This window comes from Fukomys damarensis, unplaced genomic scaffold (genome assembly GCF_012274545.1).
Source record: "Fukomys damarensis isolate Sample0158 unplaced genomic scaffold, DMR_v1.0_HiC HiC_scaffold_13, whole genome shotgun sequence".
Lineage (NCBI taxonomy): Eukaryota > Metazoa > Chordata > Mammalia > Rodentia > Bathyergidae > Fukomys > Fukomys damarensis.
Genome location: NW_022900925.1, coordinates 11,967,024 through 11,984,812, shown reverse-complemented (window position 1 = coordinate 11,984,812; position 17,789 = coordinate 11,967,024). Strand labels below are relative to the sequence as shown.

The window sequence follows — 17,789 nt, the reverse complement described above, 5'->3', positions numbered from 1 at the left end:
CATTCTTTTCTTTTTTTTTTTGGTACTGGGGATCAAACTTGGGTCCTTGCACTTGGGAGGCAGGCGGCGGAACCACTGAGCTAAATTCCCGACCCTCAAGCCATTATTTTATATGGGAGCCTTTTGTAATTAGATTAAGTGGATTTGGGTTCTATCATCTTATAATAAGGACAACCCTGAGTTTCAAATTCATCCACTTGGGCCCCCTCAAAGTTCTCTACTTGGCAGCACCTTAAGTGAAATTTTTGCCAATTGATTTATACATTTTTTTTTCCTCATGGTTGGTTATTTCTTATGTTCCGGAATTGTGAACTGTAAGCTCATCATCAGTGAGAATTTCCTATTAGAACCCTTAACACCCTGGCTGGAGAGATAGCTCTCAAGAGAGATTTTGCATTTGCCTCTGCCAGATATCTCCAGACACCCAAGAACCAACTTTTATGCTGAACCACAAATTTCATACAAACGCAGGACTATCGTTACAAATTCTTACCAAAAAGAATTTTTTTCACCTGAAGCTCATGTCAAAACATAAACTTCCTTTCTGTCTCCTGAAAGGGTATGTGGTTTATTATTATTATGATTTTTTTTTATATCTAAACTGCGGTAAAATTGAGTTTGCCTTATGCAGAGGTTTCAATCCAGTTCCCCTTGGATGACAGGCCCAAGCCCTTCACTGCTGCCCTGCTTAGACACTAAAAACTATGCCTTGGGGCCACCTAAACTGCCAAGTTCACTTTGCTGAAACCCAGGATACAGCGTTGTTTCTTCCTCTTACCACTGTGGTTCATCCCTTTTTATTCCCCGACCCAGGAATTTCCTTACTCTCCTGTAGTTAAGTGAGGGAGGGGAGAGGAAGAGGATGTAAAGAGGTGTTATGTACACATGCCAATTCCCCACAATGAATGTAATCATTATGTACTTTACATACTAATAATGTACTACATGCTACAAATACACTAATGTACTAATGTAGTATACATACAAATATACTAATAAAAATAATTTTTTTTTTAAATGGTGACGATATAGATCCTTGCAAAGGCTTGGGGTTCACTCCCGGGACTGCCCAATAATAAAAACTGATAGGTAGGTTGTAATGACTTAAAATATTTTCACTATACGATGTATTTATCAGTACCTAAGCCTATCATATGTCAAGATGTATCTGTACAATTTTTATTTGTAAATTCAAGGAAGTATTTAAAAAAACTAAAACAATGATACTGGTTAAATCTTAACCAATTCCTTTAGGTGTTTCATAGTTAGGGAATTTTCAGATTCACAGGTCCACTGATTGCTGAAAATCTAAGTTCTTCCCAGTGACACTTTACAAAATAAACTAAACCCCAGAGGGGAAACGAGCTGTCTGAGGCTATGCTGCATGTCCGAGGCACACCTAGGTCTCCTACCAAATTTCTCCTGCAAAGAACAAGCAAAGATGTGCCTTTGTCATAAACTCAAACAGTTAAGTTTTTTGTTGGACCCTAAGCCTGCCGCACCCTGCCAAGAGCCAGTCCAGTGAAAGTACAGGCAAGGGAGGGCCTACTGCATGGGTTCTGCCCCATGTAGCATGGACTCGAGGCGCATGTGGGACATGCAAAGCCCCGGAGAAGTTGGCTACTCACGCTTGCTGGCGCCTGTCTGCAGCACGTCCACTCGATACACGGAGAGCCTGCCCATGGCCCCACACACAGCGCCCTTCTCGCCCTTACACTCAAGGTTGCACTCATTCAGCCCGACGCGCGCCGCTGGCAGCCGGTTCCCGCAGTAGCACTCTGCCCCAGCCTCCAAGCCGGCATACATGTAGGACCTGTGGGAGACCAAGCTGGGTGAGTCTGGACCTGGGCCCTGAGCAAGGGCTAGGGTCGTAACTACGGAAACGTACAGGTCAGGCAATGCAGCTGGGTCTAGGGAGGAGATAAGGGGTAGACTTGAAGGTGAGGGTAAGTCTGGGTGAACAGCAAGGGCCATAGCCATCAGCACAAGGCTGGCCTCCTGAATCAGTCTTCATCTAGACTTAGAGGCCATTTGAGTTCAGGAGCCAGCATTTCCTTTGTAACACACCTTTTGGTCACACCAGTCTGTCTTGTGAGCTCTGAGCTGTAGTGCCATCCATGTTACAGGATCTGATGGGATGAAATCAGTTGCTGTACTGGGCAACTGGTTCAGTTAGGGGCTGGGAGGGCCCTGAGAGGCAGCGCTAGCCAATTGCTGAGATGGAAATACTCTCACCACGGTCACCCGTTCACAGCAGCTCTCAAAACTGAAGTTTGCCCCAGGCCCAGCACCACTGGTCTGACACACCAGCCACATAGCACATCCTATTACACACATGACCTGCTGGGTGTCCCTCCTCCTCAGCCACTTCCTCACCTACTTCTCCCAATGAAATTGCAGTTGCAGATAAAAAGACTTGAGATGGTACCTGCTACATAGAGCCCAGGACTGCACTGACAGAAAGCAGGCAACCTTTATAAACTCCCTTCTCAGTGGATCCTAGAGTAAAAATCCCAGACTGAGAACCCACACAGAAGCAGCTAGTGCCTGTTTGGCCACTTGAAAGCTGTGAGATCCTGATGTCGCTTCCTACATCCAAGTGTCAGTTTCCCAAACTCTTAGGAGACTAAACTGAGACTGTGGGGTCCTCTGTTCCAGCTTTATCTAGGCTACAAGGCATGTCTAAGTAGGGTCCTTGTCATTTCTCTAGCTTCCGTTTGCCATCTGTAAAATGGGGATAATTAATTGCTAATGATGGGTTGTGGGGCTTTACCTGATCTAAAAAGTGTTAAGGAATCTAAGGTGATAAAACAGAGGAAGAGTAGCCTGGTTGCACTGTTCTGCCTGACTCTGGCACACACGTGTGTGTGTGTGTGTGTGTGTGGGTGTGTGTGTGTGTGTGTGGGTGTGTGTGTGTGTGTGTGGGTGTGTGTGTGTGTGTGTGGGTGTGTGTGTGTGTGTGTGGGTGTGTGTGTGTGTGTGTGGGTGTGTGTGTGTGTGTGTGGGTGTGTGTGTGTGTGTGTGTGTGTACATGCTGAATTGTGACTGCCTCGATGGTAAGGCCCATCCTCTGGCACCTAACACACGTCTGATAACTACTAGGTGAGCTGGCAGTATCAGAAAAAGTAAATCTTTTTTTTTTGCTGTTTTTGTTTGTTTTTGAGATAGGGTCTAACTATGTAGTTCAGACTGACCTGGAACTCACTATGTAGTCAAGGCTGGTCTTGAACTCACAGCGATCATCCTGCCTCAGCCTCCTGACTGCTGGGATTACAGGCGTGCACCACCATGCCCGGCTCAGAAAAAGCAAATTATCTTACTAAAAATGCAAGACTGGAATATTGCTCCCGCCAGAGGTGCAAAGGGCCTCAGAAAAATCTATGTTAAAGACCTTCATTTTATTTTACACAAAGAACAACTTGAGATTCAGGGAAGGAAAAGAATTCACCAAAGTCAAACAGCAGGCCCTTGGCACAACTTGATTAGAAGCCAAGTCTCTTGACACTGGCCCAGCACCCATACCATCCATCTGCCAATGGACTTTCTCTGGACAACCGAGAGCAGATCAACTGAGGTCTCATGACACGAGCACAGCTGACTGTAGCCATGGCATCACCAGGTTCGGGGAATGAGTCCTGACTTTATTTCCAGTGGAGTTGCCAGCAGTGGGCCCAGCACATACCGCTCAGCACATGCGTCCTGGCAATGGGCAACCGTCATCTTCCTCAAGTCATAGAACACTGCCCCCTTCAGAGTTCTCTCCTGGCCTTCACCACTGAAGCATCCAACATAGGTGCCTGTAAGGAGGCAAACTGTAGTCAGAGGAGCAGGAGAGGCTTCACCTTTAGGGAAAGCCAAGGAGTCTCTGGCCCTCCCAGCCCGGGTGCCTCTCAGGGAAACACGAGGGATGAGGGCTGTGACCCAACGTCTCCTTGGTGCAGGAGCTAAGCAGGCATGTGGACATATCCAGCTTGTTTATTTCCTGCCCTTTCTCAGTTAACGGCCCAGTGTCCACTTGCACAGCCCCACCAGGAGCCCCACGTGACTCTGGTTACTGCTCTCTTCCACCTGCCCATGTCTTCATTTGGATTTTTTAAATGCATTATTATTATTTAATTGTGTACATTACAGGGTACAGCTTGATCATTCAATATATGTATATGGTATACAATGACCAAGTTAGAGTAGTTATCATATCCATCTCCTTAAATATTAAAAAACTCTTTTTTATTTGCAAGTAATAATTGGATGGTTTAATGGCTTCTCTCCATCCCTGCTCCCGGGCTCAGAGAGGCCCTCTTTTGACTCTAAAGGTCCCAAGAGAGAGTTCTGCCTCCATGGAAGCAAATGGGAAGACTGATAGTCTCTAATCAAGGAAAAGCTGATAGTAGCTGACATAAAGAAGATCTTTCAAAAGCAGGGAGCTGTGTTTATAAAGAAATTTGATGTCTGCTCTTAGCATGCATAGGCAGAGTCTGTTAGAGTGTACAATGAGGTCCTAGGTGGGAATCAGTGGGGCCAAGTGACCACAGAGCCCTCTGCAGTCTCTTTGGCACATCTCTGTTCCTCATCAGGGACACTGGAGGATGACGTGAGGCAGTGGTGACATTGGCCTAATGAGGCACGGGCCAGTGGAAGTCTGATCAGCCCTGCCCTGTGCCCCAGGGAAGGAAATGCCTCCTTGAGATGCACAGAAGACTCGAGAGAATGGTACCACAATACAAACACAGCACCAGGCATGTAAATGGCACTCACATCAGTGCTTAGAAGGAATGGGACTTTGGGAACTTGCAAACATGCCACCACAGTCCCCAAGCTGTGAATGCACACCCACAGTAGCTGTGCTGAGATCTGGATCGAGCACCTGTGATAAAGATGTCACACACCTCCCCAAGAGCATCCGCATTCCGCTATCTGGTGTCTGAAATGTCGCCTGTGGTGTGCACACCCCTGGAGAAATCAGGCTGTCCCTGGAAGGTGCATGTGAAAGGCTTGCAGGTAGCCTGTGACTCCCACAGGGTAATTTGGTGAGGAGGAAAGTCCTGATGGCCTGATGCTTGCCAAACTCCCTGAGGGCAGGGAAAACTCATTTTTATTCCTGCCAAGAAGGTGGCCCAAAGCAGAAGCCCAGGGCCACACGCTGAGGGGCACAGAGGAGCAGGTCCACTGTCTTTCTCTCTGGGGCCCTCAGCGGGTAGTGGTTTTCCTGTCTGTGAGCCCTGCAACACTGCATTTCTCCTCTGTATCACTTGCTATATCACGTCAAGCGTCCTAAGTGTCTTCATAAATGCCAACATCTACACCTCCCCTTACTCAGGCTTATTTGTCCCACCCCACCTTTGGATCCTTCCCTGCTCCTTCAAGTCCACTCAGTGCTTCCTATCTGCCCTGAAGGCTGAGATCCTTGACTCCAACCACTCCAGCCTCTCTTTTTCCCAGATTCTTGTATGTTTTGCCTGAAAATTCACCTATCTGCCACATCCTTGCCATTAACTGTTGCTATTAAAAATCTTCTAAATCCATGCATCTTGTCTCTGCAACATGACTGGAGCCTCCTGGAGGGCAGGGGTTAGGCCTGCCTTCACCCTAGCTGGTGACCCCTCAGTCACGCATCAGGTTAGGCACAATGTCAGTGTCAATGCCTAACTGGCCAGCAGGTTACAGCTCCTAAGAACCATACTCTGATGTCCTGTGGGTGCAAGGGTGGGCTCAAGAGAGCCAAACTCAGGGCAGGGATGGACCTGCTGACTGTACTGAGTATAGTTCCTGAGGCTCTACTTTAAAAGAAGCACAGTGGGGAGAATAACAATGGCTGCTGGATCCAAAAGGCCCCAAGACCCTCAGATCAGGGGACACCAGGGATGAGGAATGAGCAAACATCCACTTTCATTTATGTCTGCCAAAGATCTGGACCCTTTCTGAGCGATAAGCCTCCTGGGGTCAACTTCACAGAGGGATGCTGATCAGCATCCATGGCCTGCATACAGTCCGCAAGCACCTGTTACTTCCCTTACCTGAGGCTGCTTCCTGACCCCGGGGCCCTGCAAGCTTCCCACTCCTGTAAGCCTCAGGACCACGGCACACAACACACATCACAGCAGAAACCTCACCCAGGGCGGTGGGCATGCTTTCTTTTCCTCTGCCTGCTTATTTAGTAAAAGAAAACTACTATAGGAGAATTTTCTGATGTGTTGCTCAGCAAAGAAGAAAGTCCATTATTGCTTTCGGTTAAACACTCAAAACATTTATCACTGTAGTTGGGGAAGTTAACCACAAGGTTCTAAAAGTGCTTTAGCTCAAAAATTTCCAAGGCTGAGGCAAGAGTAGACATATTTCTGGGCAAGTGAATGGAAACAGCCTGTGGGAATAGACTGACTTGGGTTCAGATCATGGCTCCATCACCACCTACCTATGTAACCTGGGATGTACAGCTTGCCCTCTCTGACTCTCAGTGTCCCCATCTGTGAAATGGGAACATGGTGCCAATGCCATGGATTGTGAAAATTCCATAAGATAACATATATTCAAGTGTCTAACACCAGCCTCAGTATAGGAAGTGCTCAGCTATTATTCATAGATCACTAGTTATGATGAAAAATTCTCAATGACTTTTACTTCACTTTTACATCACTTACACCAGAAGGCTTTGTGAAGAAGAAATTAAATGAAATGACAGATGTACATCTATGCTAAACAACTATTATTATTCTGATCCTACATTCTAACCCAAGACCTAGTGTGATGAGAAATTGGTAAACATAAGTTGAATAATTAGCACATCAATAAAGGAGAGAAAAAGCAGCTTCTGACAGGCAGGCAGGCTTGGGTTCTCGTGAACTCAGGGGTGGCCCAGAGTTGCTGACTGGCCGGTTACGGGCCTGACCAGGGTGGAGAGGAAGCCCCCACCCACTGCTTCTCCTGTGTGTCCAGGCCTGAGATGCGGATGGTCCCTCTGGTTTGTGAGCAGCAGGTGAGCCCTTTTACCCTGAAACATAACAAATGGCTTTTCTAACTTCCTGACAGAGGCAAGAATGTGCAAAGAAGAAAGAACTTTCCAGGGATACGCTGGGACACATCCCGAGGCGGATTTATTACTTTCGGCTGAAACGGAGGCAATGCATTATTGCGTGTGACTCTACATCTGTTCATTTGCACATCAAAATGGACAAGCCGTGAGCCATTAACGATGGCTTTGGAGATATTGGAATGTCTCTGGAAATTACTATCAATAAAAAACAAACTGGCTATGGAGAAGTTACTATTTTTCCCCTAGTAAACTTACTGACATTTTATTCCATTATGGATGTTGTCCAAGGTATAATGAAATGCGCCATGATTGATGGAGCCTCCTGCAGCTTCCACGGCTTGCAGGATCCCCTTTCAGGAGTGTGGCCGGCTGCCCAGGCCACAGAGAGACACTTGCTTTGTCTGTAGCCCCCAGCAGCTATACTGAGGGCTGAATTCTGGGCCGTTCTCCACCAGTGAGGCCTGCCCTGCTGCACAGGACCCCCACATCCCAGGGCCCCCCCTGGGGGGGGGCTCTTAGGCCAGCATCCTGCCCTTCCCTGCTCTCTCTGAAGACCTCCAGCCACATAACAACAGAGCATTCCCCAGACAGGCTTTTTCATATACTGTGGGGAAAGCAAATTCTTCCCTAAATCCTGGGGAATGTTTAAAATATTTAACAACCCATGGAGGGCAGGGAACATTTGGAAACGCCACCATTCAGCACTGACCCTGGGGGGCCCTTCCTGGGTCATGGAGAGGCAGTCAGAGTACAGGAGACACCCCAGAGGCTAAGAGCAGGAACTATCAACAGGTGTGCAAGAGTCCTAGCTGCTCTGATAAGATTGTGCCATGCTGTTGGATAGCAGCTCAGTATCATCCTGCTTACTACTAACCGCAGTCTCTCCAGCTTTTCCTGGAATCCCTTCTATCACCACTTTAAGTCACTGGAGGTAACCACTGCTCTACGCTATTACATTTAATCCTCAGAATAACCTCGGGCTGTGTGTCTCCATCTCCATTTCAGAACAGCCTGGTGGAATCAAGTGAGACACCCAAGGTCACCCAGCAAAGTTATGGCTGAGCCAGGATTCAAAACGAGGTCCGTCTGAACCCAAAGCAGGAGTTCGAGGTGACTGACTGGCTCTCCCAGCTCAGCTTGGAGCTTTGTGGAATTCCAGACAGGAAGTGAGAAAAATCTAGGGCACCTTACATCCCAGGCCCCACAGAGCAGAAGGAACAATTTGTCAAGGCCATCAGCCTGCAGGGCATACTTTTCCAGCTGTCACAGAGCCAGACAAAAGGGACACCAATTCTTGAACCCGGGCAGTGATTCTGGGTCCAGAGACACTACTGAGCACCTACCTCGGCTGTGTATGGCTGGCCTTGGGGCCTCAGGACCCAGGGTGGGTGACCTGTGTGGATCACTCACAAAGTGGTGGAACCAGCGGCGCCGAACTGAGCTGCGGTTCCTCCGTGGCCAGCGGAGTCCGGGTGGGAGCCGGGCCAGAGGGCTCTGTAACACGTCCACATCGAACAGCAGGCCTGGGCTGACCCGGGAGTCCTGGAGAGCTCTGCTATCCAGCAGGCCCATGCCCAGTGCCACGGTGGCCACAGGCAAAGCCTGCAGCGTGCCAGGTGCCCGGGGGCCCTGGGGGAGGGCCATTCGGGCCCGCTGCAGTAGCAGCAAGGTGCCGGTCATCAAATAGGCAGCCGTGAGAAAGAGCAGCAGAAACTGAGTTCTGCGGAGAAACTTCTGGAGCCGGAAGAAAGGTTTGGCCATGCCCCTGGGCGGCAGAGCTCCCGGCCGGAGCCCGGGGATGGCTCCTAGCACCTGCACCCAGGAAGGAGGGAGGCCGGGGCCTCCAGGGGTGTCATCCTTGCATCTTGGCTCCTTGGCACCTGCCTGGGCTCTCCTGGGCTCCTGTTACTACAACATGTCCTGCGGGTGTTCAGAGGGCACCATCACTTGTCACCAGCAGCCACAGGGCCCTGCAGCTGCAGCTTCTGTCCAGATGTCACCATCTCTCCCATCCCTGACCTCTACCAATTGTCTTCTCCTGTCTGGAAACCTGGAAAAATGGAGAAAGAACACATAGATAGATGTAAGAGAAGAGTCTGCCCGCTCCACGGCCCCATGATTGAATCATCAAAGGCACCAGCCTTGTTGCGGAGCCCTGGACACAAGACCAGGTTCAGATCCCAGCTCTGCCACTGGTCAGCTTTGTGACAAACTGCTTTACCTCTCTAGGTCTCAGCTTCCTCATCTATAAAATGGGGATCATGCCCTGCTCTAGCGTAGTGCTGAAAGTCCTGTGATAATAGCAACAGCAACAAGCAGGAGAAGAAAAAGCAAGGACAGCTCCTTACTGCTTCCTAAGTACTCAGCTAAAAGTGTTACACATTATCTCATTTAACCAATCCAATGAAGCAGATGCTGTAATAGCCCCAATTTGCAGATGTGGAAATTAGCAAACTGAGGTAAAGTAGTTTTCCCAGTCACATAGTTGGTGAATGAAAAAGCCAAGTTCTTTCTTGAACAGTCTCTATTCAGATCCTGTCCTCATGAAAAAGCCAGCCTGTGACGAGACACCTGCACATGTAAATGCACATAGGCTAGGCAGTGTATACAGCAGGTGTTTTTCTTTCTTGAACAGTCTCTATTCAGATCCTGTCCTCATGAAAAAGCCAGCCTGTGACGAGACATCTGCACATGTAAATGCACATAGGCTAGGCAGTGTATACAGCAGGTGTTAGATATATGCATGCAATGAGCTAACTCCCAGGTGTGCACTGGGGTAGCAAACGGTGTCCTGGAAGGAGATTATGCAGAGGCTGGTAGCTGGCTCTCACAGAAAAGGAGTCCAAGGGAAAGAATAGGGATTCAGGAGTTTCCTGTCAGAGCCAAAGGACGAGCACAGTGCAGAGGCTGGGACACCTGCTGCAGGTTTTCTGAGCAGCACCCCCATTCCTGAGGTCCCTTGCTCCTCAGGATGCAGGGCTCATGCCGGGCTCTGGTTCCCACTAGCGGAGCCTCTGAAGTGTGCTGTTAGGGTTGGCAGAGGGCCCTGCAGCTGCCTCGAGCTGGGCTGCCGTGTGAGCAAGGTCCTCAACACAAAGGCCATGCTTGTCCAAGAAGAAAGAGCCCAGAAGCGTGACTAAGCCACTGCCCGTAACTAACATGGCCTGGGACCCTTGCCAGGCCCCCACAGGCACTCAATGGTTGCTCTGTGTGCTTGCTGAGGACAGATAGACAGTTGGAGAAGAATCACAATGCTTGGGCTCTGAGGCTGGCATCCTAGACCCCCAGAGAAGCAGCCTGGACCAGCACGACCCTTTCTGAGTAAGCACTGAGGGCGTCCAGGTTCCAAGGCTCCAGGGAGGGCAGAACATGGAAACAGGCTGGCCTGGTCCACCCTGGTAATCAGCAAATGATGGTAGAATGAAATGGAGGCAGTTTGCCACTTAAGAAGGGTCTCAGGGCCTTTCTTTTCTCTCTATGCTGTGTATCTACCTGGCCCACCCACAGAGAGCCTCAGATTTGTAAAACCATGGAGAAAATCCTACGAAATCCTGACTGATCTCTCTGCCTCCAGCTTTGGCCCTGCCAATCCATCTTCCACAAGGCTGCAAGGGTGATCCTCCTAACACGCAAATCTGCTCATGGCGCTCCCCTGCTTAAAACCCCTTTCAATAGGGCCCTGGAGCTTTTGGGATAAACTCCAAGCTCCTTAGCTTGATGTACAGGGCCCCTTTTTGTGATCTGACCTGTCCACCCTGAGCTCTTGCCAGGCCCTTTCTGCTGCACCTCCACCACCATGTCCCAGCCTAGGCACCTATAGCCACAGCACCTGCTGCCTTTATCTCTCTTCCTCCTTTCTCCTGGCCAATTCCTGTGCAACCCTAAGGCTCAGCCCAGGAGTCAGTTCTTTTAATATGCTCCCCGGAGGAGAACCCATGACTACCACCCATCCATAGGCATAGACTCCTTGGTCTTCCCACAGCACGTGCAGGCCCCTATCCTAGCACACACCATGGCGCGATGATTAGCATTGCCCATCTCCTCAAGCATCTTCAGAAGACTCTGAACACTTCAAGGGGAGAAGCCATCCCCTATTCATGTTTGTTGCTCTGCCCCCCAGCACCTGAGGCATGGCACAATGTTGCTCCCCAGTGATCTTTGTGAAGATAGTTTTTCAAATTAATGAGAGCACAGAAAAATAAACAAACAGGTCCTGATAATCAGAAACCTGTACCTGTGGGGTCAGATCTCAAATGCCACTCATCCAGAGCTGGGGTGAAGCCTAAGCCATGGGGAAGAGGGGAGAATGAATAACCGTCAAAGGACACAGCTCCACAGTTGGCGTCTTTCAGACAAAGGTACATTGTGTGGGCTTTATGCTGTATCTGTTCCGCCCAGTAATTCCGTGAGGCGGGGTTTCCAGATATATCTGCAAAAGGATTCTAGTTAAAGGATGTTGGGGTTCTATGAATGGAAAATCCTAGAAAACTAAAACGAGAGGTGAGAGGTGGCATTCCTTCTGGGAAAGAAAGTTTCTGCTGAGATGCAGCAGAAGGGTAGGCAATGACCCCACAATTCACAATTTTAAAGGCAAGGCATGGTGTACTGTTCACATACAGCCTATAACTCAGACTTGGAAACCTGATACAAGTGGGACCAACGCGAAGTAGAGTGGGGAATTGTCAAGGCTAATCCTTCAGGAGTCAGTCTCACCCAAGTTCCTCAGGTGCCTCCCCAAGTTCTCCTTGGTGTTGCCCCTTCCAAAAGGATCTCCCCTGGTCTGGTAAGGTGGTTACCAGGTATTGAGGCAAATACCACTTGCAGCACAGAGTTCCATGGCCCAGATCTCCTATGAGGCAGACTGTCATCTCCAACTTTTCAGAAGGCAAGCTGTCCCCATGCCACAACACTAGCCATGGAGCCAAGGTGGGCTGGGGAACTACATGCTCAAAGCATCAGGAACTTGTCCCCTTGCCCTGGACTTCCACAGCACCTTACCACCAAATTTCTATTTGCCAATTGTCCTCCATTCTCTGCCATGGTCACTACTCCATGAGGCTGACATTACAGCCCTTCCAGGGCATGGGTCACACCTGGTTTATCTCCATATCCCTGGGTCTCAATACACAGCTAGCAGGGCAGAGAGCGGAAGTGTTTGTTGATTGGCTGAACAAAGAAGCCCTGGGCAGTGGTGAGACTTGGGTCACGTGCACAAGGGCTCATAGCCAAGCCACGAGGTGAGACAGACAGCAGAACCTGCTGACAAGCACCTAGCCAGTACATGTCTAGTAGGTCATGGGCAGTGCCCACTACCCCCAAAGCTAGCAGGCCACCCATTAGAGCAATCTAGCTCAGACAAATTACTGTCCGGTGCAGAGCCTCAGGCTTCTCATCTGTTAAATAGATACTAGCAGGCAATATTGTGGGATGAAACTGGGGAGTGGATGTGACACTTCTATTACCTACTGTGGCATGTACTGGATATAAATGCAAAATAGCTGAGTAAGTACCAACTGGAGGACAGGCCTGTGGTAGCAGTGTTACTGGTGAAATCAGTATCAGTGGCCCTCTGCCCTTCCTCTGATTCCCCCAAACCCTGGGATGGACTCCGTACTCCGCTCTTGCTTGAAGCTCATGCCTATGGTAAGACTGTTATTAGCAACTCCTGTTTTAGTCAGTACCACCACTTATTAAGCTTTGTGGTATTAATAAACAGGTTAGATGGGCTTCACACTTCGCTCGCATCATCTACTTTACTCCAAATAGTGACCAAGGCAGAGGCCCTGCTTCCCCATGCTTCAGAGCTGAAGTCTGTCCTAACCTCAGCAAAGCGACACTCAGTACCCAAGATTAGACTATCGGGGTCAGTAGTCTGACCCGAGCCGTCTGCTCCCAAAGCCCCTCTTGTGCCCACTAAACTTCCTGTATCTCTCCCCGCCTCAACTCCAGCTTTGCATGAGGCAAGATTTATTCTTAAAAGGAGTTTTGTGTGCTGCTTTCAGCAGCTCTTTGAACTCATGCCAGGCTCCCGGAGATGATGCTACACATGGTGTCTGCCGAGCCAAACCTTCCAGACGCTGCTGCCATGTGGGTTAGTGTCCCGGCCTCCGGGGGCCATTGGGGAGCAGCCTCAGAGTCCCTCCCCTCTTCTGGAAGTCTCCATGTTCTTCCTTTAGGTGAGCTTTCCAGGTGTACCTGGAAGGTGCCTGCAGAGCCCTGTAAGGTGCCCTGGGGAGAGGCTGGTGGGCCCACTGTACCTCTCCTGAGCTTAGGGCTGTTGAACTGGGCCATGTGAGCTGGATAAAAGTGCCCATCCACCACCCTGCTCATTGCCTTCCAGAGGTCTTGCAGTTATTGTAGAGCAAAGCAAGACCTGAGGAGGGGGCCGGTCTCAGTTATGAGAGGAGAATAATCAAAGAGAGGGGATTCTGTGAGTGTCAGGGAGGGAACAGGCACCCACAGCAGGTGGGACTCAGCAAACCTGAGCCCCAGGAAGAAGGGAGCAGATGGCACCTGTCTCTCAGCCAAGCTAGGGATGTAGACTGAGAGGTGGCCGCAGGAAGAGGAGAAGAGGCAGTTCCTGGAGCCCACCTAGGTGACCAAGGGCCTCTAATTCCACCTCCTTTCCTGCTGCCTTGTCAGAAACAACAGGCAGAAGTAGTGGAGAGAAGAAGGGCTCCTAGCGAGAACAGGGCCAACTTGGCCACTGTGGCAGAGGCTGTGAACACCTCAGGACTCAGAGCTGTGCACTCTGAACTGGGCAGGAATGGGGCCCTGCAGGTTGCTTTGCATACAGACATCCATATCAGAGCAGCTCAGAGCCCAGCCTCAATGACCACAAACAGGACCATGGCAAAGGCACACAGGGGAAACTTCAGCTGGGCTCAGGGACCTCTTTCTGGCCTTTTCCCTTTCTGACCTCTGCCTCTGCCCCTACTCAGGCTCAGGGACTGTGTGCTAACCAGTATCCCTGGCCAGCTTGAGATGCTAACCCTCTTGCCACCCCATCCAGCTCATGCACGCCTTCCGCCAGTGAGGGATGCCTGTACCCCCATCTCACCATTCAAGTGCTTCAAATCCATCAAAACTGAGCCTCAAGGCTACTTCTCTGATGTTTCCCTGATGCCTGGTACAGGGCATTCAGAGCTGACAGTGAAGCTAGATGCCACCATGATGATGACCTGTGCCTGGGTTTTGTATTCTGCCTTGAGTCTGCCTGCTGATACCTCTAAGTCCCCTCCCAGCATGCAAGCCCCTCAAAGGGCCAGTCAGCGCCTCTGCTGCCTCTGAGACCACCGAACTTACTCGAGGATCCCATGCATCTAGGCTCTGAAGGCTGAGAAACCCACTAAATAAACCTGCTGCTCTTGGCAGGTACATGGTCTGGGGAACGGGAATGGGGTGCGGTCCCTGCCTTTGAAGAGGCAGATCTCTATCATTGGAACTTCAAGACTTAAGAGAAAAGATTCAAAATACGTTGTGCGAAAGATAGAAAAGATATTAGTTAACTAGTGTCAATCGTTCCACAGTGGATACCTATCTCAAACATCACACCATACTCCATTTATGTATACAACCATGATTTGTCAATCACAAATAATAAAAAAAATACAAAAATTAGAAAGATTAAAACCCCATTTGCTACAAATGGGAAAAAAATCATACAGTAAACCTATTGCTGAAGTTCATATAAAAATAAATTTTACATGCCACATTTGAGAATACAGAGTACTTTCACATACTATTAAGTGTGTTGGCTGAATGAGCAGATGAACAAATGAATGAGTGATCTTCCCTCAAACTTAGGAAGTTATTATATTATGAATCATTATCCCCATTATATAGATAGAGAATGTGAGCCAGAGAGAGGACCAATTAACTTGAACAAAGGCAAACAACTACTGCTAGTCTGAACTCAAGTTTTCTGATTTCAAGGTTGGGGTATCATCTGCCGTCTCACGTGGCCTTCATTTTCGCAGTCTCAGATGGGGATCCTTCCAAGCACCGTGCTGGGGGCTGGGGCCTCAAAGGCAGACAGGGCTCCATGTGGGGACTATCATTTTACATTTTGATTGATTGGGAGCCTATTCCACTCTTTACACAGCCAATCACAAACTCTTCTGGGCTTTCTCTGAGCTACCACTTTAGGGTTGGGCTCCCTAACCCTAATTTGTTCCTTTGTTCCTGTGTTTCTTCTACCAGGTGGAGAATTCCTGAAAGCTATCAGGGGCCCAGCTCAGAGTGTGACCAGAGATGAGGTGTTCGAACTCCACTGAGGAATGTGGAGAGGTCTGAGCTAGTAAAATGGAGTTGGAGTACCCTGCCAAAGTCAGCCCAGTCCTTCTCTGGCCCCATCTCTGCTACTAGGATGGGGGCACAAGCTAAGGGAAGGGGACCAAGATACCCCAGTGGTATTTCTTTCCTCAGAACCCTCATGGTCCCATTGTGAGGGCAGCCACCCTCTGGGAGGGGTCTAACATCTCTGGGGGTTTCCAGCAGTGTGGGGAGAGAAGCTGAGGGCAAAGGCCTTTGTAACTTACAAAATTAATTCAGTCCATTCTTCATCCACTTCTCAAGTCTACACTGGGAGGCAGGGGGTGCATAGATAGGGGTCCTCCCCAACCACATTCCCCCAAACTGGCACACTTGTGATAGTTTTTCAGGCCACAAGTCAACATGGTGCTAAGAAAAGCAAGGAGACATTACAGCATACAGTGGGAAGCAGGACCATGAGGCACAGGGAAAATGAGGGTTGAAGGGCTTGTTCACCTACTCGTTCCCCAGAAGAGGAGGGCAGGTTCCAGCCCAGCCTGACCGCAGACGTTGGGACTCAGTTCTGTCCCTGCTGGTGTATATCATTATCACTCTCCTGGGTAAAGACCCTGAAGGTCTAAACACTGAGCTCCCCCAGATCCTGAAGTACTTGGCCTTGACCTCCTGAAGTTCCACAGGGAGGATCAGGCAGCTCATCTTACCAAGACTGACCAGAGTATGAGCCGGGTAGGAATGCCAGCTGGGAGTGTCTACAATGAGAAATACCATGCTTAGATATGATTTGATCTGGGCCTTGAGATTCTGGGTTCTTAGGCTCTGAGCTACTCGTTCGCGCTGACTCTATAAGGAACCAGCTCTGTGACTCACTGACTTGGTCTGCAGTGCTTGGGCTGAATAGGCTCAGCAGCAGGCCAACCAGTGACTCAGATTAGCCCCTTCTGCCCGGTGAGCCAACAGGAGGAAGGGACAGGAGTCTGGCCTTCTGCTTAATCCAAGCTTCTCTTCACTTCTGACCACATGTGCTGCAAGGTCCTCAGTGCCCACTGAAAAGAGGGAATGCTCATCTCTTCCAGAGGACCTGTGAGAACAAAGCTGCTGAGGCCTAGAAGATGAAGCTGTAGGTTAGGACTGCCAGTTTCCCATGGGAAAATCAGGTAGTCAGGCTGCTCACCCACCTAGCCTCTGGGCAATCTGCCTTCAGCCAATGGGTCCCTGGGACAGGCCCTGCTCTTCCTCCTAGAAATTCTGGGCTCTGACAGCTTCCCCTGAAGCTCCTTCTCTAGGGGACTTCACAGGGCCATGTGTGCGTGTTGGGGGGCATGTTTGGGAGAAATAAACCTGTTTCTACCAACAAGAAAATCACCCCCTGCCCTCTCTCCGGCACTTAGAGCAATTCAGCAAGGGAGGTACTGCAAACAGAACAGGGCCAACTAGGTGAGGCCTCCTCTAATTCTTTCACTCCCCACCAACCTTGTGCCTGATAACCTAGTAATTCAAAGAAAAGGTCCTCACTTCTGATCTCAACCACTGGTGCAAACACCGGGCAGTGCAAGTGTCTCCCACAACCCAAGCAAGTGCCCCAACAACAGGAGGGATGAGACGGTGTCTGAAGCTACGCAGGTACAGCACAGTACCGAGGGAGTCTGTCTATCCCTGAGCAGTGGCCAGGGGGCTGGATCCCAGGGAAGGGTTGTAGTGCTGGAGCCTCCTCAGCAACTCCAAACGTAGAAGGGGCAGAGGTCCCCAGTACCCACGGGAGAGCCAGCACCGATCGGGTGTGATGGAGGCACAGATGCTAGGGAAAGCAGTCAGCGAGGCTACTCTGAGGCAGGAGACCCTGCCGGGGACGCTTCTGAGGATCAAAGGAAAACTCATGAGCAACACCCAGTCTTGAATCTGTACACACCTGAGAAGATGCAAAGCTCTATATCGGGTAGTTTTCCGAACATAATACGTTTCGATTTTGCCTCCGCCTCTGTCCAAGTTCACCAAGAGATGGGAGAAACCCTCCGTTGACCGCTGACCGGAAGCCTGGCTTGGTAGCGGAACGAGAAGGAGCTGCTAATGGTGAACGTCTCCTCCTAGGAGGGGGCAGTGCTCACCCCAAATCCTGCCCTGGCCCCCTAGCCCCTTTGGGGCTCCTACCGCAGCGCCCTCCAGCGAAGGAGACTGTCGCTGGGACTGCCGGTGGGGGAACCAGGATCGTGCAACTGCCTTGGGCACATCCCCCCCGCCCGGCCCGATTGTTGCGAAGCGCTCCCCTGACACGCACACTCTCACACTTCCCTTCCCCGGCCGAGCGGCCCAGCCCCGGGAGGGCGCCCCCACCACGCCACCCCGAAGCCCGAGCAGGTGCAGCCTTGCCGCGCTCCCAGCCGCGTCTACACAAACTTGTTTGCCCGCAGCTGGGAAACCCAGCTCGCAGTACGCACGGGGGTCCCAGCTGAGGCACCCAGGAGACAGGACTCACCCCGCGATCGCGACCAGC

General features: G+C 50.2%; 1 protein-coding gene across 3 annotated transcripts in view; it reads right to left on the bottom strand.

Annotated features, from left to right (window-relative positions):
- Nucleotides 1-17,789, bottom strand: part of Wscd1 (WSC domain containing 1) — a 41,311-nt gene that overhangs the window by 21,942 nt on the left and 1,580 nt on the right. Inside the window, exons 1-4 of one of the 3 annotated variants that reach the window (XM_010611316.1) lie at nucleotides 17,772-17,789; nucleotides 8,371-9,077; nucleotides 3,683-3,797; nucleotides 1,629-1,813 (exon numbers count right to left, since the gene is read on the bottom strand). In XM_010611316.1, the coding sequence (XP_010609618.1) occupies nucleotides 1,629-1,813; nucleotides 3,683-3,797; nucleotides 8,371-8,788 (718 nt within the window). In that variant the 5' untranslated portion in view covers nucleotides 8,789-9,077; nucleotides 17,772-17,789. Of the gene's footprint in view, nucleotides 1-1,628; nucleotides 1,814-3,682; nucleotides 3,798-8,370; nucleotides 9,078-17,207; nucleotides 17,478-17,771 lie in introns of those variants that run through there. The other 2 variants (XM_010611315.1, XM_010611314.2) reach the window with 2 other exon arrangements.